The following is a 15912-nucleotide window of genomic DNA, read 5'->3' as shown; positions in this document are numbered from 1 at the left end:
AATCAAGTCTTTTTAGTTTTTATCATCAATACATAAAAAGATTCATCTTACATGTTTGGCCAGGCAGAGTAAGCACTTTATACTCATCATTTTCTAATAGTGGTCCAACAATTATCTTTCGATGTCATCAACACTTTTGATCTGATAAAGAACAACGTCTATTACATGAATGGTGTTAGTATATTAAAATCTGCTATCAAGTCTCAAACTATAGGTAGCACATAATAATGCAAGCCAGGAGTCAACAATAGAGGAATAACACAGACAATTGGCTAACAAATGTAAGCAACCTTTATCTTTTCCCTGACAAATTGACTTGTTGAGGTCATCTGAGGAGATGTACTCAAATTAGGAAAATGTTTTAGAACAGCACCTTGAACAGTACACCTAGATATTTGTGAACAATATCATAAGTACCTCTTGTACTTGCTGTTTGGCTCGCTCTTCAAGTATTTTCTCCAAACTCTGCTTCTCCCCCTCCAATCTAGCAACCAAATTCTCGCGCTCTTTAATTGCCTCAACTGCTTTTCTAGCTGCTTTTTCTGCCAGAATCTGTTGCCTCCTCTTTCTCCTTTCTTCCCTTTCCCTTTCACTCTCTGAGTCCGATGATGAAGATCCATCTGTCTCGGAATTAGACTCTCCATGACTTGTTAAAGAAGAAACCTTCTTCATTGCACTGGAAGTCCGGGAATTCATTGTTGATTCGTTGCTCCCGCTCATTCCCCTCTTAAGCCTCTCAATATCATTCAACCCCACCTTCATATCCAACTCCCTTTCATGAGAAATCGGCATCATCAATGAAGAACGGTCTGACTCATCTACGGGATTTAGTTTCTCTCCGTTTTCAATATCATTCACCCCCTCAATTCTACGTATATTTGTCACATTAGTGTAACCAATCACAATTGATGAATTACTGTCTCTTTGATCCATTTCACCTCCACTGCTTGGCGACTGGATGCTTGAAGTTCTTGGTGTCGCATCCCCGACATTACTTGACTTCTCATCACTATCAGGACTGGTATTATTCTCCAACCCAACATTTGATTTTCCTCTCTTCAAATCGTTCCTAATCTTTTCACTCTTCCCATTAACCACAGAAAGATTCAACCCTGGCCCAGAATTTCCCACCTTGACCCCGTCTTTCTTCAGAGCCCGAACCCCTGAAACTCGACTATTACTTCGGCTCAGACTCCTTCCCCCAGACGCTCCCTTCTTATCTGGCACACTCAGTAATTCTGTCCAATCACTATCCGTAAGCCCACTACCCATATTTGACTTTGAACTCACATTCAGTGATCCCTGAGCTTCATCATCCCGTTTAACATCACTATTACTTCTACTCATAACATTTAAATTATGTTTATCACTGTGAGTAGTATCCTGGCTGACCACATTCTCTGGACCTTTCTTCTTCAGCTGGTCCTTAATTAATGGCTTAGTTTCAAGGGTTCTTTCCGAATTTCCAGCACCTAATTGGTCATCCGATAGCAGTTTTTCATTCTTACGAAGTGATTCGGCAGCCTGCTGGTCAATCTGAACCACCCAATCAGAAAACAGTTAAAATTAAGCACTCTGACTATAGACACACAGAATCAAGGATGTAAAGCTTCAAGGTTTGTATCAAGTAAAAGAAGCTTGGGTGTTCATATAAAGAATTATATTTTTTGCAGCTGAAACTGAAAACACTTCCATTCCAACATGAGCAGATTTCATCCATCCAAATCAAAAGATATTACATATGAAGCCTCTTCAGCAGAGTTGGCAAGTGGCAATATTGCACTACTGTAGTTTTTAGTTAACGAATAAAATATATTCTTCTTTTGATTTAAGTACAATGGACTTCATTTTAGTAGATATGCTCCCAAAAAATGGTCTCACTTTATGATGCTAAGGTAAAAACTCTTATTGTCAAAGTTTTGCTTTCCTATAATCTTAAATGCTTTACGAGAAGGATACTGCAACTTTGCTGCTGATTTAAACCAAGTATACCAGAAACTAATCTATTGTGTCTTCAATATATTATACTTTGATATGCTTTTACCAAATTAAAATTGAAGAATAACAAGAAAAATGTTATGGGCATATTAAGATATCATAACTTACATCATTTTTCTAGGTTAACTAAGCAAAATACTCCCACTTACAAGACATTTTTCATTAGCCAAATGAAAATTAACCAATTTATTAAGTACCGAACACATTTGAATAAATTTACACCATAAGATGATCTCACTTTGTTCAGATAATGAAATGCAAGTGATTTTACCTTTTAACATTACCAATTAACCAACATTCTCCTCTTAATGTTTTGCCTCTTCTTGGATTAATAGCTTTTACTTTAATTTTCTGTTCATGTACATTTAAATAGTTTCATAATCCAAACACTTCCATGAATGATATTGCCATCGGAGCTATTCCTAGACAGATATTTTCATCATTTAAATTCTAATGATCCGGTCCTACATATCCAAACCAAAAAGTGTCTACAATTGTAAAAATTGCAAAGCATTTGTCGTCAATTGAATTCCGGATTGTTCTGCATCATCTCTAAATCTGATGATGATTGAACTATACAAAGATCCATATATAAAGACAGATTAATTATTAAAGAAAATGCGAGAGGTAAAGAAGAAAATTAATCTTTAAAAATGGAGAATCAAAAGGAAATGGTAATGGGCATTCAATTGCCTGTTGGAGTAGGGTTTCGGCGGCTTTGAGCTTGGAGGAGATCCAGTGAGCCATCGTCAGCCCTTGGATTGGCGGAGCTTTGCTGTAAGCTTCTGTATCAGTGTTATTCACGAACAGCGCATTCTAGCGGGAGCAAAGAGTACGTGATCTCTCTCTTCTCTTCTGGCTTTCAGCAGCAGAGTGTGAAGAGGGAAGGACGAAGAAAGAGGCGAAAGACTGAACGCTAAGCTTACAGGTTGGTGACGGTTTTCCTTGCCTGTGGGAGGAGACATGTCAAGCAATGATGAGGCTGTGACGCGTAAAATGTCACGAGCACGAAACTTTAATGATGGAAATTTTTGGTAAAATTACAGTTTTAGTCCTTAATTATAGAGAAATTTCAAATTTTGGTACTAAGCTTTTACTAGAAATTAGTTGTCACTTAACATCATGGATCAAGGTGTATTATGGGTCGGGTCGGGTCAGAATCAGTACAGATCAGTTCAAAATAATTCAGAACAATCCATTATTATTCACAGTCGGTCTTGGGTGGCCCTTAACTTTTAAATGAGCCCCAATTTGGTTCAATTTAAACTCAGGAGCCTGTGGACCAATCCGATTGAGGTCCAAATTAGGCCCACATTAAGCTTGAATCTGTTTGTTTAATTTTTTTTATGATATTGAGGTATTTTTATAAATAATTATTTAAATTTATAATTATCTTTTAAAATAAATAAATAATAAAATTAAGTTACATGAAAATTTATATATAAAAACATAATAGCTAATAATATATAATGAACTTAAAAAAAAGACCCAATAGGCTCGGTCCAATACCAAGTGGTCCAGGGCCACTAGGTTGGGTTGGTCCAAGATATTAACTTTTGGGTCCAGCCCGATCCCAAGGAGGCTTGGGCTAAACCAACTCATTTTTTGATTGATTCAATTCGGTCATGAGTTGGGTTTTAGCTCAATTCGACTCATTGCGTATTTTGAATACGAGTAACCAAATCTAATTGAATACGAGTCTGATATTGTTAATCGATTCTATTAAGAAGAAAAATTCTTCTAGAGAAAATGATTAGTTAAGTTTAATTAATTAAATGCAAGAGTTTTCATAGATTAATTTTAATTGAATATCAAATAATTTAATTTATTTTTTGTTATTAAAATAATAATATTAAATATTATTTTTATATAATTTAAACTTTCAGATGAGGTGATTGTTTAATTTGGTATCAAAATCAGATGAAATAAGGTTTTTGGGTTTGAATTTCAATATCATCCATTTATATATATATATATATACATATTCTACATATAGGATTTGCACATCAATAAGGTGTGTTAAAATATTAATATTAAATAATTCTTTTATTTAGACATTTAAACTTTTAAATGAATTTCTCGTGAACACATGTCTCTCTAGAAATTGCAACTTAACATCCACAGCCAGACAAAATATTCTGTGAACTTGTGACTGTGTTTGAGTGTAAATTGCCTTCACAAGAAGAACAGTATTGATCAAAGGTCTTTGATCATTATCATTATTAAAAAAAAATATCTTCATCAACGTCCAATGAAACCAGGCCAAAATTATTTTGTGAGTCCATGAGAAATTTAAACTTAGGTATTTCATCAGAATAAAAGATTAATATATATATATAATATATTGTTATTTGAATTATCACTAACAATAATCATTACACTTCCAATAATAATATAATAAAGATAAATACAATTATGACTACGTGCTTGTCACTAACTCACTACTATAGATATGTCACCAATTGTCTATATGCAAAAAACTATGACGAATACTAATTAATCACGGTTGTGTCACGGTCATTAACTATTAGTTATGTAAGTGAGGCCAAAATATTAATTATGTCTAAAAATTATAACAAATAATCTGATTATAGTAAAATTATGATGAATGTTAATTAACCGATTTCAAGTCTAGTATCATAAAATCAGTTCATCAATACGAGCAACAATGACTAGTTTGTTTCGTGGCAGAAACTTCATCAATACACAAGATTTCCTTCTTCCCCTGCAGTACTGTTTGAACAGTTGATGAGGCCGCTGCATCACTTGTCTTAGCTTCCATGCTTTTGTGACAACTGAGTTGATAAATCCTAGTGATCATCTGCAGAAATGCCTCTTCAACATTCAAATTCTCCTTAGCTGATGTTTCCATGAAGGAGAGGTCTTCCAGCTGAGCCAAGCTCCGCCCATCCTCTAAATTCACCTCTCTGTATTGGGCTAAATCCGACTTATTCCCGACGAGCACCACCACCAGCTCCCGGCTGCCGAACTCCCTCACCTCCTTCAACCACTTTTTCAGACTCTCGAACGTAGACTTCCTTGTTATGTCGTACACCAGTAGGGCGCCCAGCGCTCCGCGGTAGTACGAACTCGTGATGGCTCGGAACCTGCATACACGATACCGTTATTAATGTCTCATTAACAAGAATCATTATTACATGAATTATTTGTACTTATAACAAGAAGAAATGCTTGTACAGCTCGATATATGCGATTTGCATTATCAACTTGGCACTGTCAAGGGGAGAGGACATGGACAGTGTTGATTCTCGGTTCTACATTTTCAGTAGATAATGGACTTGTGAGACATAAGCCACAAGAACTCTCTCTCTCTCACTCGTTACTAAGTAATTTTTCAAAATAAAATCGTAAGACTCACTTCAAAACGGTCCAATCATCTCAAAGGGACTTCCGATTGCTACGTGTGAGTGCATGCCAAATCATGATGATCTTAACTCTTAACACTTCTTGCACTAAAATATCCTTAATCCCAGAGTCCTCTAAGAGCTACTAGCACATCAATTTAGTTCAAATCTAAATAAATTATAGGGATAATTACATTTACACCCTCTATTCTAAAATCTATTTACATAAACTACTCTTGTCTTTATATAATTACAAAAACTACCCCTTACAACCAAAAAATGGGAGTAGTTTGTGTAATGATGATAATATTTTTAGAGGGAGTGTGTGTAATTTTTGAAAAAATAATAAGGGGTGGTTTGTATAAGTGATAATGATATTTTGGTGGGTGTATGTGTAATTATCTAAAAAATAGGGATAAATTTGTGTAAACAGACCATAAATTAAGAGGTGTAAATGTAATTATCCCTAATTCTATGCGAACACACTTAATTGAATGTGTACAAGAATACAAGAATGTGTTCAACTCACAACTACTCTGGAAATAAATTTCCAAAACATATTTCCAGAACATTCCCGTCTTTCATTACCATGCTCTCCGTACTTTCCATCCTAAATAAAATGAATGGGCGCAATTTTAAAATTAAAGCAATCAATAAATAACCAACATCATATGTAGTGAAAATTTGAACATAATAATAGCATAATCTTAAATATTGATAAAATAAATCTAACTTAGCAACTAACAACTCTATTACAATACTATATCAAACTGGTGGCTGTGTACCTGCCCTGACAAAAGACGTAAAGAGCAAAACATCATTAAAACAGCAGAGTAAATAAGACATATCAAGTAAAGCACTCTCTCTCAGAAAGGCCTGATCTGTTAATTTAATCAATACAGTCTTTTTTCTTTTTTTCCCCCCCCCCTATACAACTCTCTTAATCTGTGATCAGATGGCCCTCTTGGATTATTTCAGACATCTGTATCTGAATTATTTCATTTCCTAAGTAGCAAAATTCAGACAACTATATATTATATATCCATGTCTAGAATAAAGAGTAGGAAGATCATCAAATATACTAAATACCGTTCTTGGCCGGCGGTGTCCCATATCTGAGCCTTGATGAGCTTATCCCCCACCCTAATATTCCGGTACGCAAACTCAACTCCAATGGTTGGCTTCGACTCTAAGCAGAACTCGTTCTTGGCGAACCTCGAGAGGAGGTTCGACTTCCCGACTGCCGAGTCCCCTATGAGGACAGCCTTGAAGAGATAATCACACTCTTCATCGAACGACTCGGTCATGATAGACTGATGAAACTAAACAGAAATCAAATATATATGTGTGTCCGAAGAACAATGGTACTATATAGGTAGTATGTGATGTGTTGTAACAAGGAAGAAAGAGCAACAAGTTTTAAAGAGCATAGGCGTGGAACTATATAGTATAAAGATTTGTGTTTTTTCCAAGTGATGATGATGAATATGAAAGTAAAGCAAGTTCAAAAGGAGTGGGTTTGGGAGAATGGATATGGAGGTATTTGAGTAGTGGCATGTGATAACAATGAGACAAGGACATTATGGTTGTTCCTTAATTATTATTGTCAAAGCGCTTTGTTGGCTTTAATATTTTATTACACTTTCAATTATTAATTTTTAGATAAATAAAGAAAGTTCCCCCAACCCACTTGACTTTTTAGGTGACTCCTGATTTTTGTTTGGTTTTTATTTTAGATTTTTTTTTTTTTTTGTAAGATATAAAGAATAAGATAGATGATACGCATAAATACTTTGTTTTATTAATATTATGTCTAATTATACAAATATTCTCTATTCATTTGTAAAATTCAACCGTACACACATGAGATTGTAGTTGTAATTACATATACAACCCTTATTCGGTGAACACAAGTATTTTTTGAGGTATAATACACTGATACCTCTCAAGAATGTGGTTGCAATTTTACAAAAAATAAAAGATATTTTTGTAATTAAACCTAACATTATGAGTGTCGATGTAATTTACTCTTTATTTGATTTTGCATTTAGTATTAGTAAGAGATGAATAATATTAGTGATGATTTTCGTTGTTTTTTGGACAATTGAAGAATAGAACCAAACAATGCGAGGAGAGGAGAGGAGAGATTTTGCTTGAGTTCATAAGTGACAGATAGGATTCCTGTGCCTCCCCAATTTCCAGTGAGATATCTCCATGTGTCGAGGAAGAATTGTTTAAGAATTAAGATTATTTAATTTTATTTAATATTTTTGAGTTGTTAATGAGAATATATCAGACTATTATTGCGGGCATGGATAATTATTGGTGGATATATATATATATATATATATATTATGTGTGTCGGATGAGATTTTTGTTTAGATTATTTAACAGTTTAAACTTAGTAAATTTTATGATTAAATTAACTTGTGTTGTTATTACTAGAATTGCTTTGTCACCATACTGTCAGGTTATCATTGGCCAACGTCATTTAGATTAAAATAGCTTGATGTAAAGTAAGAATGAATAATTAATTATTCCTCACCACCAATCCTTCCGGAAAAAATGTGTGTTGATTTGACTGATTTGTTGGTAATGAAGTTCATAGACCAATCACAATATAGTGGGTAATGACCTTCATAGTGCTTAAGAAAAAGGGCAGAAAAAATTACCTTGGAAAAAGAAATAAAAAATAAATAAATTACAGTGAATTTTTCTAAAATTATGTATAATTATAAATATTTATTATTATTTTAAAATTGATGAGTATCTTTTTAATGTCTGATGAAATTATATGATTTTCAGGTGGAAGTTTGGAATATTTAACTAAAAAGGACAATGAAGATGAAAAAAAATTGAAAACTTGTAAAAGCAATTCCACTTTGTACTTGTTTTTTTATTTTTTAAAAAATAAATAAAATTATAATTTATAATTCACAAGAACATTTTGATCAATTTACTATAAAAAAATAGAAAAAAACTTAATAGAAACTAACAAATCAGACTAAGTATTAGACAGTCATTAAAATTATGAGAATAATTTTTCAAATAATAAGGGGTTATATCAAATTTTAAAAGAACTCACTGTAATTAGTAAAAAAACAAAAAAAACGACGTGATTCTTGAACTTTTAAGAAGTCGTGTTGCTTCTTTTTTTCTTAAAAAAAACGAAAAATTGTTTGCTATCCTTTTTTAATTATTACTTAGGAGGTTTTACACTTATTAGTATTTTTACAAGGGAATTATTGCATTTAACCATATTTTTGTAAACTAAAGGTTGCATCATCTGAAATGAAAATTAAATCAGTAAATTCAAAGAGTTTATAAATAGACAACTTAGGTTTGCGACTTGCAAATCCTTTTTTAGAAAGAGAAAGACGGTAAAACTCTTTGTCGGACAAAGTAGGCTTGCCAGTAATTCATTAGATCAGATTCAATGTAATATTGTAGATTACTAAGTACAAATGATCACTATAGGGTTCACAAATTTAATGACCTTTGGGAGGTTCAAAAAATTAGATTTAAAGTAGTGAACCAAATTGGTTACCTCCCGTTGGATCGAAAATATGTGTTTTTAGTAGGAGTTATTAAGTGTCTAAATAAAAATGGAATTCTCACTTAGTGAAATTTTTTTTAAAAAGACCACGGTTGAACGGTCAGGAAGAAATCGTACTTAGTTGGACTTCGTCCGATTGGTGCTTCACCTGAATTACATAACAAATTTTTGTCCTACAAAATATTTGAATCTGTAGAATAATCCTGCATATGTCAATCTGTAATTTCTTTAAAAAGTTTTAAATTTTACCTCCTGAAAGTTTAAGAATTTAGAATTCCAAATTTTTGCAATAGTTTTTAACTTTTTAAGTTATAAAAATTTTAGGGAGATAAGGATCCTTGCAATAAGACGGCAACATTATCCTTGCAAAGCGGGAGACATGCTGCGAAAGTTGGACTCAAAAGTATTTTTGCTCGCACAGTTTGATGTTTTGCGCCGCAAAAAACGAGATCGACTAACTTTTATAAAATAGGGTATGACTCAATACAAGCTTTTTATAAATCCCCTACAAATTGGGATGGGGGGAGAGTTTATTTACACTACTATGAATTTATGCTATTTATAACAGATAAAGGGCAAACTACTAATTTATCCTTCACATTCCTTATTATACGGTCAAGAGTTATTGAATAAGTCTACTTCAGTAATTTACTAGGCCGTAATGATTGAATAAGTTTGACTTTTGATCTCTCTTTTTTAGAATGACATCCTTATCTTAATTTCTTTCCTTCATAACAATTCGAATTCTTGAAAATTCTTAGCATATTTAGAAATTAAATCGGATCTCTTTGGCTCTTCTACGGGCTTGGTCTGCCACAAGGGTGGTGGCTCTTCCCTACATATATTCTTGATGCATAACTGTTAATTTGTCACGAGTTTTTCTTTTTCTTGGGTAAAATATCTTCGTGGCTATAATTTTTATTTATTTATTTATTTATAAGCATTTATTTCTTCCTCTTCCTCCTGCATTATTATTATTTTCCATAAATACTATCAACACAACCAAAAAGGTGAAAGAACATATAGCATACCTCTCCTAACAAATGGAACACATGGTAGAATCTAATGGAGACTCAAAAATCCTTGCAACAAGATAGTAACCACCTCTTTGGAGAGCGTGTTGCCCAAGTGAGGATGATCTATCGCAACAGAATACCTATTTTGAAGAATTTATTCTTATCACACATTATTCAGACGATCCTTAGGAATAGCAGTCAAATGCTGAAAATTACAATTGAATCATTCTTAATTAATTTATCATATTAATTCTTCGATAATCTCACACAACGAAATCTTTGAAATTTTAGCACTTACTAAAATATTATTCAATTAATTTTCAAACAAATTAACTAGATTATTTACTATATATATATATATATATATCGTAGAAAAATTAATTAAAATGTATTCTATTTCCCCGTGGGAAATGAGAATGGCAATGCCAACACACGCAACTTTATACTTTTACATAGGGTAAAAAAATATTATCAATTTTCATGCGACAAAAACACTAATGATTTGAATCCCATCTCCATTTCCTTTGTTGCCGCATTCATACGCAACGCAAATATGATTGCAACTTTTCATCTTTATGCATTTATATATTAAGTACAGTGTTATAGCTTTGATGATTTTCATTAGGTAGGGGTAGATTGGGGGACCAGTTATGGATTTTAGACCTTAGAAAACAGAACTAACCCAATACTTGTATAATGGAATATTATTAAAATAATTGATTGTCAGATATTTAATTTTTTGAATAATTGAATTTAGAAAACAATACGATTATAATATTTGGATTCACAGTTTTGTAATTAATTAGCATAAACAAATTCCAGATAAAATGCAAAAATAATAAATTTAAAAGTATTTAATGAAAAATAATCGTAATTATATAAAATTTAGTCTAAAAAAATAATAATTTAAAGAAGGCTAATAGTACAAGAAATTACACATTTGCAGTCGGGGTCGGAACACAGACCCTTAAATTAAAATGGAGTTGGGCTGGAAATTGTGATATAGGATAAGGAGTTGGATGGAGGTATTGATGGTTCAAGAAATTGGACCGTGCCCTCAAATAAGCTAATCAAGTCAACAACACCAACCGGCCTATTTGACAAAAGGAGGTCCAAATATTCAAAATTTATCCTACCACAAAAATTAAATTATATTGACATCTTGTGAGGTTAAATTTAATTTTATAAGTTTTTTTTATTTTTTATCGATGTTGATTTAATTTTTTCTTATATATTTTTAGACTATTTGTTGCATTTAACATTTTCCTGTATTTTTAAAGTATTATTATTATTTTCCGAAACTACTGTTTTTTTTTATTTTTTTATTGTTTTTCTATTTTCAAATAGGTGCTGGAAATTCGGATTCTATGGTTGTCCTCCCATTCAAAAGAAATTAGGATAGGGATAAGCGGGTGGTGGAGCCCACCCAAACCCATTACGAATCACAATCCATCCCCATCCTCACGCGGTGAATACGAATCTGGTACGCCGAGTTTCCTCCACACCACATCTCAACTGCCCTCCACGCGTCCAACAACCCATCTCCACGTGGCCTACACGCCCAAAATATCTCATTTTTCACTTACTTAAACTATATTTTTTAATGTATTTGTTCAAGGATAAAATTATGCGATTTTAAATAAATAGAACATAGCAATGAGTAATATCAGATGGAAAACAATAAAAAGATTGGTATCTCTGTTGTAAATTTAATTATTATTTCATTAATTTAATAAATATATGGTGTGTGTTCAAAGTTTCTTATTTAATTTATCTAAAAGTACTGTGCAAATAATGTTTATATATTAAGAGAATGTTTACGCGCACTTCAGAAAAATATTTTTCAACTTTTGACTCTTTAAAAACACTTAGAAAGTTTTGGGGATGTCAGCTTCTACTTCTAAACGGTTAAGAAAAACACTTTTAAACCAAAAGTTAGAAGCACCTTACGGATGCTTTCAGCTGCTTTGGCTTTTTTGAAAATAAATTCAATTTTATTTTTTATTTGTTTTACTCTATTATAATAATCTTAATTCAACTTTATCATTTTTAATTTATTTTTAAAATTGTATATTTACAGTTGATCGTAGTTTCAAATAATTTAAATGTTAATAATAATTAAATTTACACTTTCATATATTTAATATTTTATATTTTTTATATTTTATGTGCTATATCATTTAATTATATTATTTAATTCATATATTATTATTTAATTAATTAATAAAATAATTATTTTTTACAATCATGTAGGTTCATTATTGTGTATAAATGAACAATTATATTATTTAGTGGGAGCATTATTAAATTAAATATATTCTTATAAATATGCGGGAACGACTTGTAGAGTTGCTTAGGCTACTCCACCCCTTTTGGCTAGAAAAAAATGTTGCTACTTTGTCGCTGTCTGCTTTAAGGAACTCCAGTTTTATAAGAAAGAATCTTAATGAGTCCCAGAAATGAATCTTTTTTTCGAATGATCATAAAAAAATAAGTCCGGATCTCATGTGGTGTGGTTTTTTAATATTTTTAAAAATATAAATATGAAATACTAATTGAAATAAAATTTATGATTTTTTATGGAAAAATAATTATTAGTGACAAATAACAAGTGAAATAATAGCAAAAAAAAATATCTTTTAACACATAGGGACAAAACAACCTTAAATCAATTAAGTTTAGTTTTAAAAGTATTTTTTCTCCAAACACTACTCATTTTTTATTCTACTGCAACTTTAAATTTTTTTTTGTAAAAATTACTTCTCTAAAAATAGAAATTTTTGCAAACACTCTCTAAATAAAGTAAGATACAATAAGATCTGTAATATAGATACATGTTGGGTTTTCATTCTAAACTTATTATATTTTTATCTATTTAATATATGCATGTCACGTGTAAAGAATCTTTCAAACTAAATAAATAATTTTATTATTTATTAATGCAACTTGCAATTCAATCGGTGTCTCCACTTTGGCTTCGTATGAGTTTCACGGTTTTGTCCTGAAAATGCACCTCTATAGGAAAAGAAGAATTTGGGACTTATTAGCCACTTAAGTTTTTCGTCTACAATCAATTTGAAATGTTTGTCTGTATTATCTATATGGGATGTTTGTAATAAAAGAGACAAAAAAAAGATTTGAAATGTTAAAATACAATCCGTTTAATTACTTAGACATAAAATATAACTATATGTACTAGTGATTGCAGTAGGCATATGCATACTCAATATTTTATTATATTTTTTAAGTAAATAAAAAATAAATATTAATAGATTCATTTTTAATATTAATTATTAATAATTTATCAATAAATGTAATTAAATAAAATAATGATTAATTAAATACAAAAAAGATTAACTATATTTAAAGAAATATATATCATGACGATAATTACCGTACATGTACACACGCACAACCACGGTTTCCTTGCACTTTCATTTACGCCGCTGCTTTTTTCCCTATATAAATTTCTATCGCTCTCAACAGAAAAAACAGAACTCAAAGAAACACACACACACACACAAGGAAAGGAGAAGAAATCATACAATGGCAGCTAACCAAAACGCAATTTCGATGCCCTCGCTATGCCTCCAGAACATGGAAGAAGTGAAGAGAGTTTTCGACCGATTCGACGCCAACGGCGACGGCAAGATCTCTTCTGATGAGCTCGGGGGAGTGATCGAGGCCCTAGGATCCGAAACCTCCGCCGACGAAGTCGCCCGCATGATGGAAGAGATCGACACCGACAAAGATGGCTTCATCAGCCTCGAGGAGTTCGCCGTCTTCTGCAGCGCCGATTCCGACCCCTCCGGAGGAGGAAACAGTGAGAAGGAGCTGAGGGAGGCGTTCGATCTCTACGACCAGGACCACGACGGCCAGATCTCCAAAACCGAGCTCCACCTTATCCTCACGCGCCTCGGCGAACGCTGCTCCGTGAATGACTGCAGCGAGATGATCAGGTCCGTTGATTCCGACGGCGACGGATTCGTCAGCTTTGATGAGTTTAGGAAGATGATGACCAAGAACTGAGGTACGATGCCGTCTCGATCGATGATATTAGGGCAGCTTTTTTTATTTTGGACAATTGTTGTTCGGGATTAGTGGTGATTTGGACTTTATGATAAATTTCTCTGCGTCAATTAATAAATTGAAATTGTTCAGTCTATTCATGTTTTATTCCGTTGTTAGATTGCTAAGTTAGATTACGTTGGGATATAGATGATTACAGTTTGTGCATAATATAACAAAAAGGTGTATATTTCACTTTTCAAGGGATGATTACACCTCCCTTATTATAAGTAGGCCGATGTAATCTGAAAACTTATATTTAATTATTTTTATTTTTATTTAGTTATATTAGTAGAAAAATTGATAAAAATATCAAATTTGCTAATATTAATAAAAGATACGAATGCAAATTTATATTGATTCGTGATCAATTTTCATTGATCTATTATAAGTTAAATTTTTTTAATAATTAATTTTATACGTCTTCATATTTTAATGCATGCATGTGGGAGTTATATTTTGACCGTTAACAACAGTGGTTTTGTTGAAAAATATTTATTTAATTCGAATAAATTAGTAATAAATGATTTTCGTTCAATTTTTTTGGTTAATTAGTAAATTCGTTGAATTTTTATTAATGACGAATTTATTTGTTAGATGGAATAATTGTAAAGGATATTAGACATAGTTTTTTAAAGTTTATGAATAGTTAAACCAAATATCAGGAGAAATGGTGTAATTATTCCTTTTTCAAGATTTAAAATAAAAAAAGTGTAATAGTTGTTCATACAATCGGTGTAGAAAATTACCAGAAAACATATTTTTAACATAGAAATTGCTATTTTTGAGATGGCAACAAGAATTAATAGTTTCCAGTTTCTGAATTATGCCAAGTGTGGGCACAAGCTGTGGATAGGAAAATCAAACTTTTAACTGAATCAATGGATAAGAAAGGGTTATGTAATAAGTAAATACAACGAGTTGTTATATATCTTTTGAAAAATCAATTATCTTTGAGTTATCTTCATAAACTTGTGTGAAACCATGAAATACACAGACTAGTACCATAATACGATCTTGGTCAAAATTGTATGTTCGGAAACACCAAAGGGGAATGGGGGTTCGTAATCTGCACAACTCAATCTTGCTCTTCTTACAAAGCAAGCACGACGGCTTATTGATAAGCAGGAAACCTTGTTATCCTGTGTGTTGACGGTGGGATTTCTTTTGGCAAGGATGGGGTGTTGTAATCCGTCGTATACTTGCAGGAGCATAATGGCTACACAGTAGGTGTTCAGGGTGGGGATATTGGTGTTTGGAAAGATAATTGGATCCCGAGATCACATACTTTTCGGCCCATTCGCCGACCACTGTGCTGTCAGAGAATGCTACAGTTTCAGGGTTCGTCAAAGCATGTAAATGTAATTTTGGATTGTGATTTCGCTCATTAAGCCAACTGTTGGGACTCTGCTGAAGAATAGTTTCACAAAATCTTGAGGCTTGGGAGCAGTGACGGTGGCGGTGGCGAGGAACCTTTGGCGTTGTTGAAATCAAACATGGTGCAGTCCCCATTGGAAGCGGTGATTTGTAGCACAAGGTTTTCTTGCAATCCGCTTAATTGCCCAGGTCCCTTGTTAGTGTCGATGGTTTGCATTAAAGTTGCCGACAGTTTCAGGGGGGAAGTTAGGCTTACAGGTAAATTTTTCTTCAAAGTTATGGAAGAGGCCGAAAGAGTTGAGCCCAGTCAAAGGAACTTAAAAGTTACATGGGCTCTCAACCCAACTGTTTGAACCCATAAGCCAGATGAGCCAAAGCCCACTCAATATTGGGCTTTTTCACATTGTTGACAAGTAAATTATTCGATTCTTTAATTTAAAGTTCCATATTAATCAGAAATCCATCAAATTACACAATGAAACAACATACTACACTCATATTTGCATTCATACATAAAAATAAATCGATTATT

At 32.5% G+C, this 15912-nt stretch overlaps 3 protein-coding genes across 3 annotated transcripts in view; 1 reads left to right on the top strand and 2 right to left on the bottom strand.

Annotated features, from left to right (window-relative positions):
• The window catches only part of LOC105166587 (golgin candidate 2), an 8545-nt gene extending 5577 nt beyond the window's left edge, over positions 1 to 2968 (bottom strand). Inside the window, exons 1-2 of the mRNA XM_011085991.2 lie at positions 2692 to 2968; positions 418 to 1536 (exon numbers count right to left, since the gene is read on the bottom strand). Of these exons, the coding sequence (XP_011084293.1) occupies positions 418 to 1536; positions 2692 to 2745 (1173 nt within the window). The 5' untranslated portion in view covers positions 2746 to 2968. The remainder of the gene's footprint in view (positions 1 to 417; positions 1537 to 2691) is intronic.
• LOC105166578 (ras-related protein RABA6a-like) lies at positions 4552 to 6922 on the bottom strand. The gene is made up of 2 exons (XM_011085980.2): positions 6453 to 6922; positions 4552 to 5105 (listed from the first exon to the last, which is right to left on the bottom strand). Exons 1-2 carry the CDS (start codon positions 6668 to 6670, stop codon positions 4652 to 4654), a joined length of 672 nt encoding a protein of 223 aa, XP_011084282.1. The 5' UTR covers positions 6671 to 6922; the 3' UTR covers positions 4552 to 4651.
• Positions 13417 to 14111, top strand: LOC105166570 (calcium-binding allergen Ole e 8-like). Its single transcript, XM_011085968.2, has one exon. It carries the CDS (start codon positions 13482 to 13484, stop codon positions 13962 to 13964), a length of 483 nt encoding a protein of 160 aa, XP_011084270.1. The 5' UTR covers positions 13417 to 13481; the 3' UTR covers positions 13965 to 14111.

The sequence above is a fragment of the Sesamum indicum genome, linkage group LG1, assembly GCF_000512975.1.
Source record: "Sesamum indicum cultivar Zhongzhi No. 13 linkage group LG1, S_indicum_v1.0, whole genome shotgun sequence".
In the NCBI taxonomy this organism is placed as follows: Eukaryota; Viridiplantae; Streptophyta; class Magnoliopsida; order Lamiales; family Pedaliaceae; genus Sesamum; species Sesamum indicum.
The sequence above is the reverse complement of the archived record's forward strand: the minus strand, read 5'-3'. Positions and strand labels throughout refer to the sequence as shown.